We start from the raw sequence: 14,874 nt of genomic DNA on the forward strand, positions 1-14,874 counted from the left end.
AATGTATATATATATATATATATATATATATTCTGTTTATGTATATACTGTATTCTATATATAGTACCAGTCAAATGTTTGGACACACGAATGGGAAAGTGTCCAAACTTTTGACTGGTACTGTACTATAATATACACAAAGAATATCGGCCGATATATCAATATCGGCCTTTTTACTCCCTAATATCGGTATCGGCCCCAAAAAACCCATATCGGTCGGGCTCTAATTAAAAGGTTACTTTTTTCTGTTTAATAAAGAAAGTTTGTAAACTTCCTAATAGTTCTCTGATATATTAAAAGTTTCTTTCTCTGCTTGTGCTGAATGGCATAAACCCTACTAAACTACTGAACAACATTAATTTTGTTTAGTAGGATTTTGTAACTTTGAAAAAAAAAAAAAAACCTAAAGTGAATACAAATACAAACATTTTATTTTTAAGATTTTATTTAATCTTAATTGTTTCAGATAGCATTAACAAATGATGACAGTTTGCTCTAGTGAACATAATATCTCATGTTTCATAATAGGTACAAACCAGTGTTATTTCATTTATTTTTTATTTTATTTAAATACTATTATAGCTTTTATTAATATTTTGAATTAACTTTAATTTTTTTTTCCATTTTAGTTACATTTTTAGTAATTTTGTTATGTGCTTTTGTCATTTTCTTCATTATTGTTTTAAATTTATTTTAATGTTAATTTCAGTTTTAGTTTATTTCCAGTAATTGCTTCCACTTAAACTTATTTCAGTTGCCAAGGGAACATGTCTAATTTTCATCTAATATTTAGATTTGATTATATTTCAGTTTTTTAAATTAGCAAAAATATTTTAATAGTTTTAGTAACTATTATAACCCTGGTATATTTACATTTAAAATATATTACTGGTAATTATCAAACAATTACTATTTTTTTTTTGTTCCTTTTATATATTAGCAATTTATGTGAAATTGAATTGTTTTATTATTCTAAAAAAAACACACAAAAAAACAATGGGGTTTGTTAGAAATTCATTTTTAAAGGGCCAAAAAACCTTGTTTATTTTTATGGATGTTTTATTAAACAAATATGTGACCCTGGAGCACAAAAGCAGTCTTAAGTCGCTGGGGTATATTTGTAGCAATAGCCAAAAATACATTGTATGGGTCAAAATTATCGATTTTTTTTTATGCCAAAAATCACTAGGATATTAAGTAAAGATCATGTTCCATGAAGATATTTTGTAAATTTCCTACCGTAAATATATTAAAACTTAATTTTTGATTAGTAATATGCATTGCTAAGAACTTCATTTGGACAACTTTAAAGATGATTTTCTCAATATTTAGATTTTTTTGCACCCTCAGATTCCAGATTTTCAAATAGTTGTATCTCAGCCAAATATTTATTCAGCTTTCAGATGATGTATACATCTCAATTTCGAAAAATTTACCCTTATGACTGGTTTTGTGGTCCAGGGTCACATATGTGTTTAAAACACAATTGTGTTTAAAAAGTGCATTTTTATGACCGTTTTGACCGTTTGTTCTCTGGGTTTGCAGTGATCTCGGCCAAACTCAAGGACAACAAGAAGAACTGGTTCGGCCCGAGTCCGTACGTGGAGGTGTGTGTGGACGGCCAGTCCAAAAAGACGGAGAAATGCAACAACACACACTCGCCCAAATGGAAGCAGCCGCTCACTGTGTGAGTTTGGTGTGACCTCAGCCCTGTGTTTTTGATTTCGCACAGGCTCTACCAGTTCCTCAGTTAACTTCAGATGCACATTGTCATGCGGCTCAATTCTCTATTAAACCGCTTTCATCTTCTCGACGTGAAGTGATTGTTAGTGACGTCAGAACTGACTGTGGACTCTATTATATACTCTATTGTTTGCCAAGTCTAGCGGTTGTTTGTGTTTGTGTGTTAGGATTGTGACTCCGTTCAGCAAGCTGATCTTCCGTGTTTGGAGTCACCAGACGCTGAAGTCGGACGTTCTGCTGGGTGTGGCCACCCTCGACGTCAGCGAGACGCTCAAATCACATGACATGAAGAGTGAGTGTTTGTGCTCTGCCGCTTTAATCACAGGAACCACATTAAAGAGCGCAGCACAAGCCTGGCTCTATTAGCAGGGTTTGTTGCATAGTGTTGATCACTGGAGCCCCTCTGTTTTATTTATTTAAGCAAAAATGACGGCATCTACATGAATACTTTGTCTCTCTGAGTCATCATTTCTGTTGTCTAAATGCTGCTTGGATATATCATCGTTCACTAGCTCTGACAGGAATTATAGTATTGGACTGACTAGATCAGAAAGTGATTGTGCACTTTAAACGTGTACATGTTTATGTTTTAAATATGAACTTTAAAATGTCACAATACATTTTTTTTAAATGTTTCTAATTTATATAATTGTATAATATAAGTGATTAAATTATATATATAATTTATGTAATATAAATCTAAGAATATATGTAGACATTTTAATTAAGTAATTAAAAATACAAATAAGTTAAATGTAAAAATATTAATGTAATTATTAAAAAATATAAGTAGTGTTTTATTTAATTTTCTGCATTTACGGTTTTCACGTAACATGTTTACCAGCTGCAACAGGAGTTATGATGTTAGACAGATAAGGTTTTATATATAAACATACACAAATTTAAAATTAAAAAAATTGATATTATATTATAAATTATATAATTTGTGTTGTATAATATAATTGTATAATATAAATATTATATTACATAATTTTATAATATATGTTCAATATATAGATATGTTAATAAAAATAAAAAGTCTAAAAATAAACTTTGAAAATTGAAAAAAGAATATTTATAAAAAGAATATTATGCTATATTGTAAAAATAATTTATACTATACAATATACATTTAAATAATTGTTACATATAAATTATTCTGTTATGTATAATTGATGATATATATTATTTTAAAAAATATCAGTTTAGTTTATACAATATAAAAAACATTCAATAATTTAAATGTAAAAATATAAATATAATTTTTTTATAAAATATTTTTTTTCATTTATTTTTCTGCAGTTGAGTGCCATTTTAACACTGATTGTTGTAGTTTGGAACTTCTCTTCATCAGCGTGTCTCTTTGGTTGTGTCTCTTTCAGTCTGTGAGGTGGTGCAGACGCTGCAGCTGTGCGCAGACAGAGATCAGTCTGATAACATCGGCGATCTGTCCGTGTGTTTGGACGGTCTGCAGGTGGATCCTGAAATGTTCCAGTCGGCCGAGGCCAACAACCAGAGTCAGTCGCTCCAGTCACCTCAATAACAGTGCTACTTATTTATTACACTAAAAAGAGCACCAATAACTAATGATATTGTTTTCCAGATACTTTAAATGGGGAATCTGAGCTAAATGACGACTCAAGCAGAAGGTATCTTCATATTAGTTATTAAATAACTATCAAAGTGAAAGTGTAAATGAAAGTTTCTTTTACTGTAGCTATGTTTCCATCCACCTATTTTTATGCGCATTTTGGAATATTGCATAAAAAAAACGCTGGATGGAAACGCCAAGATGCGCATAAATTCTAAAAATGCACTTAAAAAACATATGCGCACAGACTATGATGGAAACACATTTACCGAATAAATTCCACCATGCGCATTGAAAAAGTCATGTGACTTTGCGCTAACTTGACTAACCAGCGAACTGATCTCGTTCACTGCATCTATATTGTTTGTTGTTTGTTGTTGTTTTGGTCGCTCTGAAATGCCTGAGGAAAGTCTGTCATCGAAGTATTTCTGTATAATTTTCTCTGAAAGCAATGACTGCATTTATTGTGTTACGTCTGCTCTCTCTGAGATGCGAGTCATTTATTATATAGTTTTCTTAGAGATATTTTGGGCCAGTTCATCAGGAAGTGCCAATTTTGTTATTTTTGACTCGTTGGATGGAAACGGTGCTTTATTCGCAAGTTTTGTGCGATATTCCAGTTTTGTGCATAAGTTAAATTTGCATCTTTAGATGAAAACACAGCTTGTGCCAACATTCATTTGAGTTTACCAAAAATGAAGGGAGGCTGTGATTGGTTGAGGAATGTCACATGTCTCTAATCAGTTTGCGTACATGGTTTTGAATGAAACATCTCTGCCTGATGTCCTGTCTCTTTCTCTGGAGAAGCAGAGACCCGTCTCCATCGGTCACAGATGGCCAGGAGCAGCCGTCGGCTCCTAAAGGCCGTGTGAACGGCATGGACTCTCCTTCAGCGTCATCCAGAGGGTCGCGACCCCAGAGACCTCCGCGACCCTCGCGACCTCCGCCACCGACCCCACGCAGACCCACGTCCTCCCCAGGTGAGACGCATTCGGTTATAGCATTTAGCTGTTTAATGCTCTACTTTTTCATATTGAAACATGTTGGATCAAGTCATAAAGGAAGTCAAAAAAAGACAAAATATTATCCAGGCTTATTTATTTTTGGCCAGCATCAGCTGATAATGAATCTTTTATGACCTATTAACAGAAGTATGTAATTTCCATTTTTTTAATAAATAATTATTGCAATAATTATTGGTAAATATAATATAAAATAAATGTTCATTTAATTTTGTATTACTGTACATCATGTATACTCACTACTGTTTCTGAAAGAAGTCTCACCAAGGCTGCATTTATTTGATACAAAATACAGTAAAAACAGTAAAATTATGAAATATTTTTGCAATTTAAAATAGTTTTCTGTGTGAATATCTGTTAAAAATGTAATTTATTTCTGTGATGTAAAGCTGAATTTTCAGCATCATTCCTCCAGTCTTCAGTGTCACATGATCTTCAGAAATCATTCTAATATGCTGATTTGCAGCTCAAGAAACATTTTTGATTATTATCAATGTTGAAAAAAGCTGTGCTGCCTAATTTATTTTTTTATTTTTTGGAAACCGTGATGCATTTTATTTTTCAGGATTCACAGATAAATAGAAAGTTCAAAAGAACAGCGTTTATTTGAAATAGAAATTGATGTAAATAGAATAAAATATATATTTTTTTGTATTAAAGTATGCATGTATTTGTCCTGCTCTGCATTTGTATTGGTTGTTGAAAAAAAATTAGAGGAAATGGTGGTGAATTTTCCCCCTCTTTGCAGCTTCCTCCACCGGCTCATTTCCTGATGGCAGCGATTCGTCCCGTTCAGACACTCCGGTTCGGAATCCCACTGGAGGTGGAGCCCCGGAGTCTAGTCCCGCCCCCACAGTGGAGCAGCCTGGTAGGACGTCCCTCAGCGTAGTCCCCGCCCCCAGCAGGATTCCCAGCATGGTCAACCCTTGTCCGCTGCCGTCTGGGTACGTCAGTAAACAGAAGCGCCGGTTCCTCCTTACATCACTTCCCCAATTTACAAATTGCTTGTCAACAGAAAATGCATGCTTTGTTTTTGAAAATTTTCAATCATTTAAAGACACAGTATGTAAGATTTTCGTAATAAAATGTCCAAAAACTACTTGCATAGCGTGATATATTTCATGCAGTTGTGTACTTATGTTGTAGGATTTGTAAATTCCAATTTTAAATAATGGCTGGTCCCTGGTCATTGTCGCCTATCAATGACGTAATATCCACATATCCTCAGTTTCCACTTGTAGAAGCTGTGGCAACACACGGACACAGATTCTGCTGTACTGTTAAACTAAGTCCATTACGGCTGTCGCAAATAAAATGAAATTAAAAGTGTTGACCGCAGCATTAAATTTAGAACTTCTCAATGTTGCCCATGATTTTTTAACGCGTTTTACAGTGTTGTGCATTATAACCAATCACACACGAGTCTGTTGCGCTTATGAATGCAATGGCCAATCAGAGGCATTCAGATGAGTTTTTGTTCACTGCATGCACTCGCTGACTGAATTCAGCTCTCACGAATTCTATAATCATAAACAACAAAGTGCAGATGTACGTATGATGAAAGAGATTAATTCATAAAACCGTGTACAGACAGCTTTACTGATTATAAGGGGAGTTTTTTGAGAGTGCTTTAAGGGTTAGTTCACCCAAAAATGAAAATTAGGCTGCGATTTACTTCGATTTACTGCGATTTACATTGCTTCAGTCCAAAAGAACTTAAATAAAAATCGCCCATCCATAACACTAGATCGAACTCAGTCAAAATGTTCTTGACAATGTAGATGTTCTTAGCTCGCTTTCTCTGTATAATTTATTCGCTGTTTGAATAACTGTGGAAGGTACAGGTAAAGGTAATACATTTTTTAAAATTAATTACCTTATCCATGAACATCCTCCTTCATAGCATCATCAAGTTTTGCCTTTGTTATTGTTTTGAAAATGCAGCAAAAACGTACACATTGTGACTTTAACTGAATTATATATCAGCCATATCTTGATATCAGTGCCCATATGGTTCGCTCACTAACTGTAGTGTGTGTGTGTGTGTGTGTGTAGTTGGGAGCAGCGGGTTGATCAGAATGGCCGTGTGTATTATGTTGACCATGTGGAAAAGAGAACGGCGTGGGAGAGACCGGAGCCTCTGCCAACGGAGTAAGAAACTCTCCTCTGTCATTGAATTACTGGACACACCCTTAGAAGAATGTACTATGCATAATATATTTAAACTGTAACACAGAGTCAGTGCAGTGCAGTATGGTGGAGTTTGGATATTTCAGGTTAATAGTTCAGGAACTGGACAGTGATGAAGGTTTTATGTTTTAACACGAGATCTCATTTATTAGAGAGTTGCTATTTCACATACTCTAACTTTTCTGAAATATATAGTATAGAAAACAACTGCCAAATGGCCTAAGTGAATTTTACAAAACCAAGAACATGTCCAGGTCATATTTCACCACAAAGGAAGTGATATTTTGTTTAAGAAAATGCAGCTTATTTGTTTTAGGACCACCTTTTCTGCACTGTGAATAGGGATGTGTACTAGTACTTGAAATACTGACAAACAATTTCAAGATTGACTAGTTGGTGGGCTACCTGGGCTTTTTTTGCAATTGCAATCTCACAATTTGGATTTCTCAGAATTTGTGAGTTTAGATCTAACAATTCTGACTGTTTCTCGCAATTTTAACGTTTTTCTCGCAATTGCAAATTTATATTGCGCAATTCTGACTTTTTTTCTCGCAATTCTGAATTTAAATCTTGTATTTTTTATTTTATTTTATTTTTTTGCAATTGCAAGTTTCTCACAATCTCACAATTTGGACTTCTCAGAAATGTGTTTAGATCTCGCAATTCTGATTTTTTTTTTCTCTCGCAATTTTGACTTTTTCCTCACAATTCAGATTTTTTTTTCTTGCAATTGCGAGTTTGTCTCGCAATTCTGAGTTTATATCTAGCAGTTGAAAAGATTCTCGGAATTCTCAGTCAGATTCTCAGAAAAAGTTGCCGTTACCTTTTTTTGTTTTATTGTTGTTGTTGTTTTTTTTAACGACACATTTCTTAGGAGGTGTTATAAATACTATTCAATATTGTTTGAAATGTTGATGAAAATGTAAATGCATAAATATTTTTGGCCTCAAATGGACTTCTCTCTCGTAGCTGGGAGAGGCGTGTGGACCCGATGGGCCGGGTGTATTTTGTGGACCACATTAGCAGAACCACCACGTGGCAGCGGCCCACGATGGAGACGGTGCGAAACTACGAGCAGTGGCAGCACCAGCGCAGTCAGCTGCAGGGAGCCATGCAGCAGTTCAACCAAAGATTCATCGTTGGGGTGAGGAAATTAAACGCATGCATTTATCTTCATATTTTAACATATACACACAGTTAGCCATAATATTCTCCTGATGCTGCAGGATCAGGCTTCAGCCACCCAGAATAAGGAGTTTGACCCGCTGGGACCTCTACCACACGGATGGGGTGAGAGAGAGACAAACTTTCCTTTCGTTGCATGGAAAAACTGCTGTAAAACTGTACCCTCTTCTGTAATATGCTGGACTAGCAGCTACTTTTTATTGTTCTGGTAACCTTATTATCTGCACCTGCGAAGCAGCACTAAATATAGCCGGTACATCCTTCAGTGTCCCAATTTAACAAATGAGAAGCGCTTGCACCGTGTAAACCAGCTGGTGAAAATAGCTCAAATGTTGAAAATGGCTCTGAGTTGAAGTTTGCAAAGGCTTAATCACATCTTGGCTCCATTACTTCTTACTTTCCTCCTGGTGTCTCCTCCTGTCTTGCTCTCAGAGAAGAGAACGGACAGTAATGGCAGAGTTTACTTTGTTCATCACTCGACCAGAACGACGCAGTGGGAGGATCCGCGCACACAAGGGTCAGATCCTCTGTCTTTTTCCTCTAAAATGCCAATCTACAGAGAGAAACAATAAAGCACTTTTACATTAATGGCCTTCAATGCACTCCACTTTCAGCCGTGATTAAGGAAGACCAGTTTCAGAGAAGTTTTTCTTGTTGGTCTATGGACGTTGTAATTTCCATCTGCAGTGTAAATATGTACATAAAAAAATTCAGAATTTTAATTTTTTTGTTTAAAAATGTAAACATTTGTTTAAATTCAAAATCTTTTCGTTTAAATTCATTTATTTCTTATTTAATAGTGAGGCGCAATACAGTATTGATTTAAAGAAGTAATTATTGCCCAGCTCATTGAGTCATTTTTCATAAACTGATGCTTATTAAAGTGTGCTCATGGCTCTGTTTCTGTGTTGTGCAGTTTGCTGAATGAGAAACCACTGCCGGAAGGTTGGGAGATGAGGTTTACGGTCGATGGCATCCCTTACTTCGTAGATCACACCCGTAGAACCACCACTTACATCGACCCACGGACTGGAAAATCCTCTCTGTAAGTGCAAACAACCCCGCACACACTTCGAGAAGACAGTCTTTACCCAGACGTGCCTAGATAATGCAGTTCTGCCAGGTTTCCCTGTCAGGTTTTCCAGCACTGCATTATGATGTCAGGAGCAGTTCAACTGTCGCATTATAATTTTAGCAGGAGTTCATGGTCGTAATATGATGTTCGCAGCACTGTAGCATTCACAGTTGCGTTATGATGTTAGCTGCAATGCAGTGTTCATGGTGGTAGGAATATGATGTCAGCAGCAGTACACTGTCGCATTATAATATCAGCAGCAGTTCACTAGCACGTTACTATCTCAGCAGTAGAGTAGTGTTTATGGTTGCAATATAATGTGAGTAGCAGTTCACTGTCACATTAAGATGTCAGCAGCAGTTAACTGTCACATTTTGTTGTTAGCAGGAGTGCAGCTTTAAAGGGTTAGTTCACCAAAAAATGAAAATTAGGCTGCGATTTACTCACCCCCGAGGCATCCTAGGTGTATATGACTTTCTTCTTTCAGACGAATCCAGTCGGAGTTATATTAAAAACTGTCTTTGATCTTTCAAGCTGTTTAATGCCACTCAGCGGGTGTTGCATGCATCAGTCCAAAAGAAGTTAAATAAAAATCGCCCATCCATAAAAAAAAAAGCCTAATTTTCATTTTTGGGTGAACTAACCCTTTAATGTTGCATTATGATGTCAGCAGCAGTGCAGCTTTCTTTTCTTTTTACCGATCTAATGCTTTTGCAATCATTATGTATAAATCACATTATAAATGGCATTTATGACTTTGAGACTGGTCCGAGGAATTTCTTGTTTTGCTTAATTTTGTTTAGCTTACAGATGCACAGTGATCTCTTTCAGGCGAGACAGTGCGTGTTCATCAGTCATGACATGCATAACAGGAAAAACGGGTTTGTGTGCCTCAGGAGTGAAGCTGTATTCGATTATAATCTTCCGTGATGACTCAGCTCAGAGAATGCAAACACACCTCTCTCAGAATGTGTGTATTAATCCACATCAAGTGTTTTGAAGGCACAAAGCGATCCTCTACGTCAGAGGAATGTGAGACGTGCTGCTGATGTCAAAATATTCCCAACAAACAAACATCTGCACTCAGTGTTACCCGTCACTAGCGTCAGAATAAATGCTCAGGGCATCTAGATAAGACTTTTATTAGGATGTTTTCACCACGTGAATGAGTTTCAGCTGTTCTGTGTACAGTTTGAGGGCATTTAAGAAGTAACCAGTAAGGATTAGCATGCACAGCAATTTTAGTGATTTTCATATTTAACATTAAATTAAGATATTTTGCTGTGGTGCTTTAGATTGAGTCCTAAACAAAATATGAAGCAGTTTTACTGTATATTGTGTTTGCATCATAAATAATTTCACTCTTTCCTTCCCTTCAGTGAGAATGGCCCTCAAATCACATACGTACGAGACTTCAAAGCCAAAGTTCAATACTTCAGATTCTGGTGTCAGGTGAGGATTTCCTTCAGTTGTGTTTTTATGGATGGAGAAATTCTGAAGTTTTAATGAACAAATATCAGAAGTTGGTCAGAACAATATTAAAGGAATAGTTCACCCAAAAAAGAAAACTTGTTGAAAAATGTATTCACCTTCAGGCCATCCAAGATGTAGATGAGTTTGTTTCTTCATCATATGTGGAGAAATGTAGCGATCACTTGCTCACCTTGAATGGGTGCTGTCAGAATGAGAGTCCAAACAGCTGTGATGTTTTTATCAGCTGTTTGGACTCTCATTCTGACGGCACCCATTCACTGCAGAGCATCCATTGGTGAGCAAGTGATGCAATGCTACATTTCTCCAAATCTGATGAAGACAGAGACAAACTCACTCATGTATATCTTGGATGACCTACGGGTAAAGTTTTCAAAAAGGACCCCAAATGGATATTATAACTACTTCAGTTATATTTAAAATATTTATTTTTAAAAATTAAATTGATTGTTTGAATTTTTCATTACAGCAATTAGCAATGCCACAGCACATAAAGATCACCGTCAGCCGCAAAACACTGTTTGAAGACTCGTTCCAGCAGGTAACGCAGTCTAACTTTAAAATAACCCATGACTGCTGTAATACTGTGGTGTTTTTCTGCTAGTAGCTCCAGCATTTAAAAACCAGATCAGAGACATAGCGTGGAGCCTGTAAATGTCTTTAAACACGTCAGACATCTGCACGGTTTGGAGTCTCTGAGATGTGAAATGACGTTGTTCTGGTGTCTCCCTGCAGATCATGAGCTTCAGCTCTCAGGATCTCCGGCGCAGGCTGTGGATCATCTTCCCCGGGGAGGAGGGGCTTGACTATGGAGGCGTGGCCAGGCAAGTTTCATATTTCTCTCTTTCTGAAGAATAAAGACCAGATCAAAGCATTCTAGAGCAGGGCTGCACGATATATCAAAATATGGATTAGTGCGATTGTCAAATTGTGCAGTCTGCAAATTAATTAAATATATGCACTCTGAAACCATCAGCAGATACTTTAATTGCTGGCAATCTGTCAAAATAAAAGCACATTTGTTCAAAGTCCAAAAAAAAAATAATTTGAAGTATTGTAACATTAGTATTGTAATTTTACAGTTGTACTATAAGATAATGTTGCTTATTGAATACTTAATTATTACTACAGTTACAATATTACAATGTATTTCTTATTTTGTTTAATATCTTATTTAATAATAATCACAGTAAAATCACAATTATTATTGTAATCATAATTTTGTAGTCATATTATTCATAGAATTGGTCAGAAACAGTGGGAATGTGCCCAATTAAAACTCAAGTGGAGCTATATATTTTTTTAAACTCTCTTCTCCAGGGTTATTATAGGTAACTAAAACGGAAACTAAAATTAAAACCATAAATACAAACTTTATCATTACTTAAAATAAATGTTAACTGAAAAAAAATAAAACATAAAATAAGAGCATATAAAATAAAACATCAAAGTGTTTTATTTCAGCTAGTTTTTTTTAAACTTAAAAATAACTAAAAGTAAAATTTAATTAAAAATTTATTAAAAACTATATATGTATATGTATATATATGTGTGTATATATATACATATATATGTATTAGTGCTGTCAAATGATTAATCGCGATTAATCGCATCCAAAATAAAAGTTTTTGTTTACATTATATATGTATGTGTACTGTGTTTATTTATTATGTGTATACATAAATACACATACATACAGTATACATTTAGAAAATATTGACATGTTTATTCATTTATATATTCATATTCTTATATTTTATATTATATTATTTAATATATTTATTATATAAACATAACATATTTTTCTTAAATATATACATGCATGTGTTTGTATTTATATATACATAATAAATATACACATACTTTTTTTTGTACATTTTTATTGCGTCTCAGTGATACTAACACTGAAGTTCACTTTATGGTTACTGAAAGAGGTTTAATTTGGTTCCTATAAAGAGTAAACCCAAATGTAAATATGCTAATTAAAGAAAAAAGCTTTCCTCCAAAATAAAAGTTTTTGTTTACATTATATATGTATGTGTACTGTGTTTATTTATTATGTGTATACATAAATACACATACATACAGTATACATTTAGAAAATATTGACATGTTTATTCATTTATATATTCATATTCTTATATTTTATATTATATTATTTAATATATTTATTATATAAACATAACATATTTTTCTTAAATATATACATGCATGTGTTTGTATTTATATATACATAATAAATATACACATACTTTTTTTTGTACATTTTTATTGCGTCTCAGTGATACTAACACTGAAGTTCACTTTATGGTTACTGAAAGAGGTTTAATTTGGTTCCTATAAAGAGTAAACCCAAATGTAAATATGCTAATTAAAGAAAAAAGCTTTCCCAGATTGTTGAGGCCTCTCATGCTCTGATGCAGTGGTTTATAGTTGTTTAGGAGTGATTTAGGTTTGGTGCATCACACTGCATTGCTTGTGTCCAGTGTGATACTGTAAAATAAAGCGTGTTGTGTGTTTTGTGCAGGGAATGGTTCTTCCTGTTGTCTCACGAAGTGTTGAACCCCATGTACTGCCTGTTTGAATACGCTGGCAAAGACAACTACTGCCTCCAGATAAACCCCGCCTCCTACATCAACCCCGACCACCTCAAATACTTCCGGTTCATTGGACGCTTCATCGCCATGGTAATGCTGCCTTGCCATATTTGGTCAGTGTCAGATTGTATTTTAAGTGGTGCGATATTAAACAACTGCTTCTGTTTCTTAACTGGATTTGGACATTCAGGAACATTATAATGGCAAAAATCTCCATGATGCCTGTTTAGCATTTATTCTTTGTGCTTCCTGCAGGCCTTGTTTCATGGGAAATTCATCGATACGGGCTTCTCGCTCCCGTTCTACAAGCGCATCCTGAACAAGCCCTTGGCTCTGAAAGACCTGGAGTCCATCGACCCGGAGTTTTACAACTCGCTCATCTGGATCAAGTCAGTTTACCAGCTTTACTGAATGCATGAATATTCATTACGAATAAGTATAATGCATTAAAGTCCTACAGAAGTGTATGTGGTACCATGGTACTGTAATATATACCAAAAGGTACTTTAAAGAATATTTAAAAATAAAAAAGAACAAAATACTTAATAATATTCATGACATAATGTAACATACATGAAACGAAACATATACGTAATAAAAAAAAATCTGCATTTTAATTTATGAATTATATATTTTATATATATAATGTTTAATATATATTAAATAAAAATAACATTTAAATATATAGATTTATGTATATCATATAATTGTGTTTTTAATTTATTCTATTGGAATGAATGAATGAATATGTATGCATGTATGTATTTTGTATGTATGTATTTATCTATTTACTATATAAAATGTTTTTTCTTCCAAAAATAAACATAAATTCTAACTTCTTAATACTACTTCTACTACTACTACTACTACTACTACTACTACTACTACTAGATATGTAAATAAAGTCCACTTTATATAACGTCCACTTTAAATTTCCGAGTAAAGTTGCATTGATTACTTAAGTATTTAAGTATTATGTGTTTAGACCTCCAAATAAAAATCGAATAAATAGCAAATTATTATTTTAATTATTTATTATAGTGGTAAAAAAAATGTAAAAATAAAAGGTGATTTTGCCCAATCACGTCTGAAATGCAGCTCAGCGTGATTGATTTCAGTCGTGAATGCCTCTCTAACTGTGTGTGTGCGTGTTGTGTCAGGGATAATAACATCGAGGAGTGCGGGCTGGAGATGTTTTTCTCGGTGGATAAGGAGATCCTGGGTGAGGTGTCGACTCACGAGCTGAAGCCGGACGGCGGGAACATCCAGGTCACAGAGGAGAACAAAGAGGAGTACATCAGGTGCCGCTCTGCCCGTCTAAGTCTCATAAAGAAACACTCTGGATGCTAAATAAAGCCAGACCCCACGCTGACACACATAAAGCCCTCTAGATGCTTTAGTACTGGTCATGCTGTTGTTGTTACAAAGGATTATCTTCATTTTACTTGTCAAAGTCCAGTTAGTGATGATATTATAAAGGAGGAGCTCAGTCTGCTTTTTCATTTCCCTCATTTCAATGCCGTCACTCTAGTGAGCTGATTATCTAGGTAACAATTTAAGGCCATGTCAAAAAGTAAACAGCAAATTTATGCTGCCTCTAAGACACCTAATTGTGACATTTTGCATAATATATATATATATTAAAAGTTGCATTAACTTACCTATTATACATTTATTTAAAAACTACATTTTAAAAATTGAAATTACATTTACATATTAATTACATAAAAAAAATATTTATCTAATAATTTATATAAATAATCTAATTTTTATGTACATTTTTAGTTATGATATATGAATTTATATTATTTATAGAAATAATATTTATATTTAATAAAATAAAATAAATATAAAATAATTAATATTTTAATTATTTAAAAGTATTAACATTTTAAATTAATATAAATTATATTTATATATGTATTATATATTAAATGATAAATTGTTATATATATATATATATATATATATACATACATA

At 34.0% G+C, this 14,874-nt stretch overlaps 1 protein-coding gene across 2 annotated transcripts in view; it reads left to right on the forward strand.

The window, feature by feature from the left end:
* The window catches only part of LOC107752199 (E3 ubiquitin-protein ligase Itchy-like), a 33,465-nt gene that overhangs the window by 11,536 nt on the left and 7,055 nt on the right, over positions 1-14,874 (forward strand). For both annotated transcript variants that reach the window (XM_016568096.1, XM_016568097.1), the window contains exons 3-19: positions 1,546-1,687; positions 1,911-2,035; positions 3,126-3,260; positions 3,347-3,392; positions 4,142-4,314; positions 5,105-5,300; positions 6,412-6,507; positions 7,516-7,690; positions 7,773-7,836; positions 8,164-8,248; positions 8,648-8,776; positions 10,186-10,258; positions 10,767-10,838; positions 11,033-11,121; positions 12,825-12,984; positions 13,150-13,283; positions 14,055-14,195. In XM_016568096.1, coding sequence (XP_016423582.1) covers positions 1,546-1,687; positions 1,911-2,035; positions 3,126-3,260; positions 3,347-3,392; positions 4,142-4,314; positions 5,105-5,300; positions 6,412-6,507; positions 7,516-7,690; positions 7,773-7,836; positions 8,164-8,248; positions 8,648-8,776; positions 10,186-10,258; positions 10,767-10,838; positions 11,033-11,121; positions 12,825-12,984; positions 13,150-13,283; positions 14,055-14,195 — 2,035 coding nt within the window. The remainder of the gene's footprint in view (positions 1-1,545; positions 1,688-1,910; positions 2,036-3,125; positions 3,261-3,346; positions 3,393-4,141; positions 4,315-5,104; positions 5,301-6,411; positions 6,508-7,515; positions 7,691-7,772; positions 7,837-8,163; positions 8,249-8,647; positions 8,777-10,185; positions 10,259-10,766; positions 10,839-11,032; positions 11,122-12,824; positions 12,985-13,149; positions 13,284-14,054; positions 14,196-14,874) is intronic.

Source organism: Sinocyclocheilus rhinocerous, unplaced genomic scaffold (genome assembly GCF_001515625.1).
Source record: "Sinocyclocheilus rhinocerous isolate Xijiao unplaced genomic scaffold, SAMN03320098_v1.1 scaffold1462, whole genome shotgun sequence".
NCBI classification, from domain to species: domain Eukaryota; kingdom Metazoa; phylum Chordata; class Actinopteri; order Cypriniformes; family Cyprinidae; genus Sinocyclocheilus; species Sinocyclocheilus rhinocerous.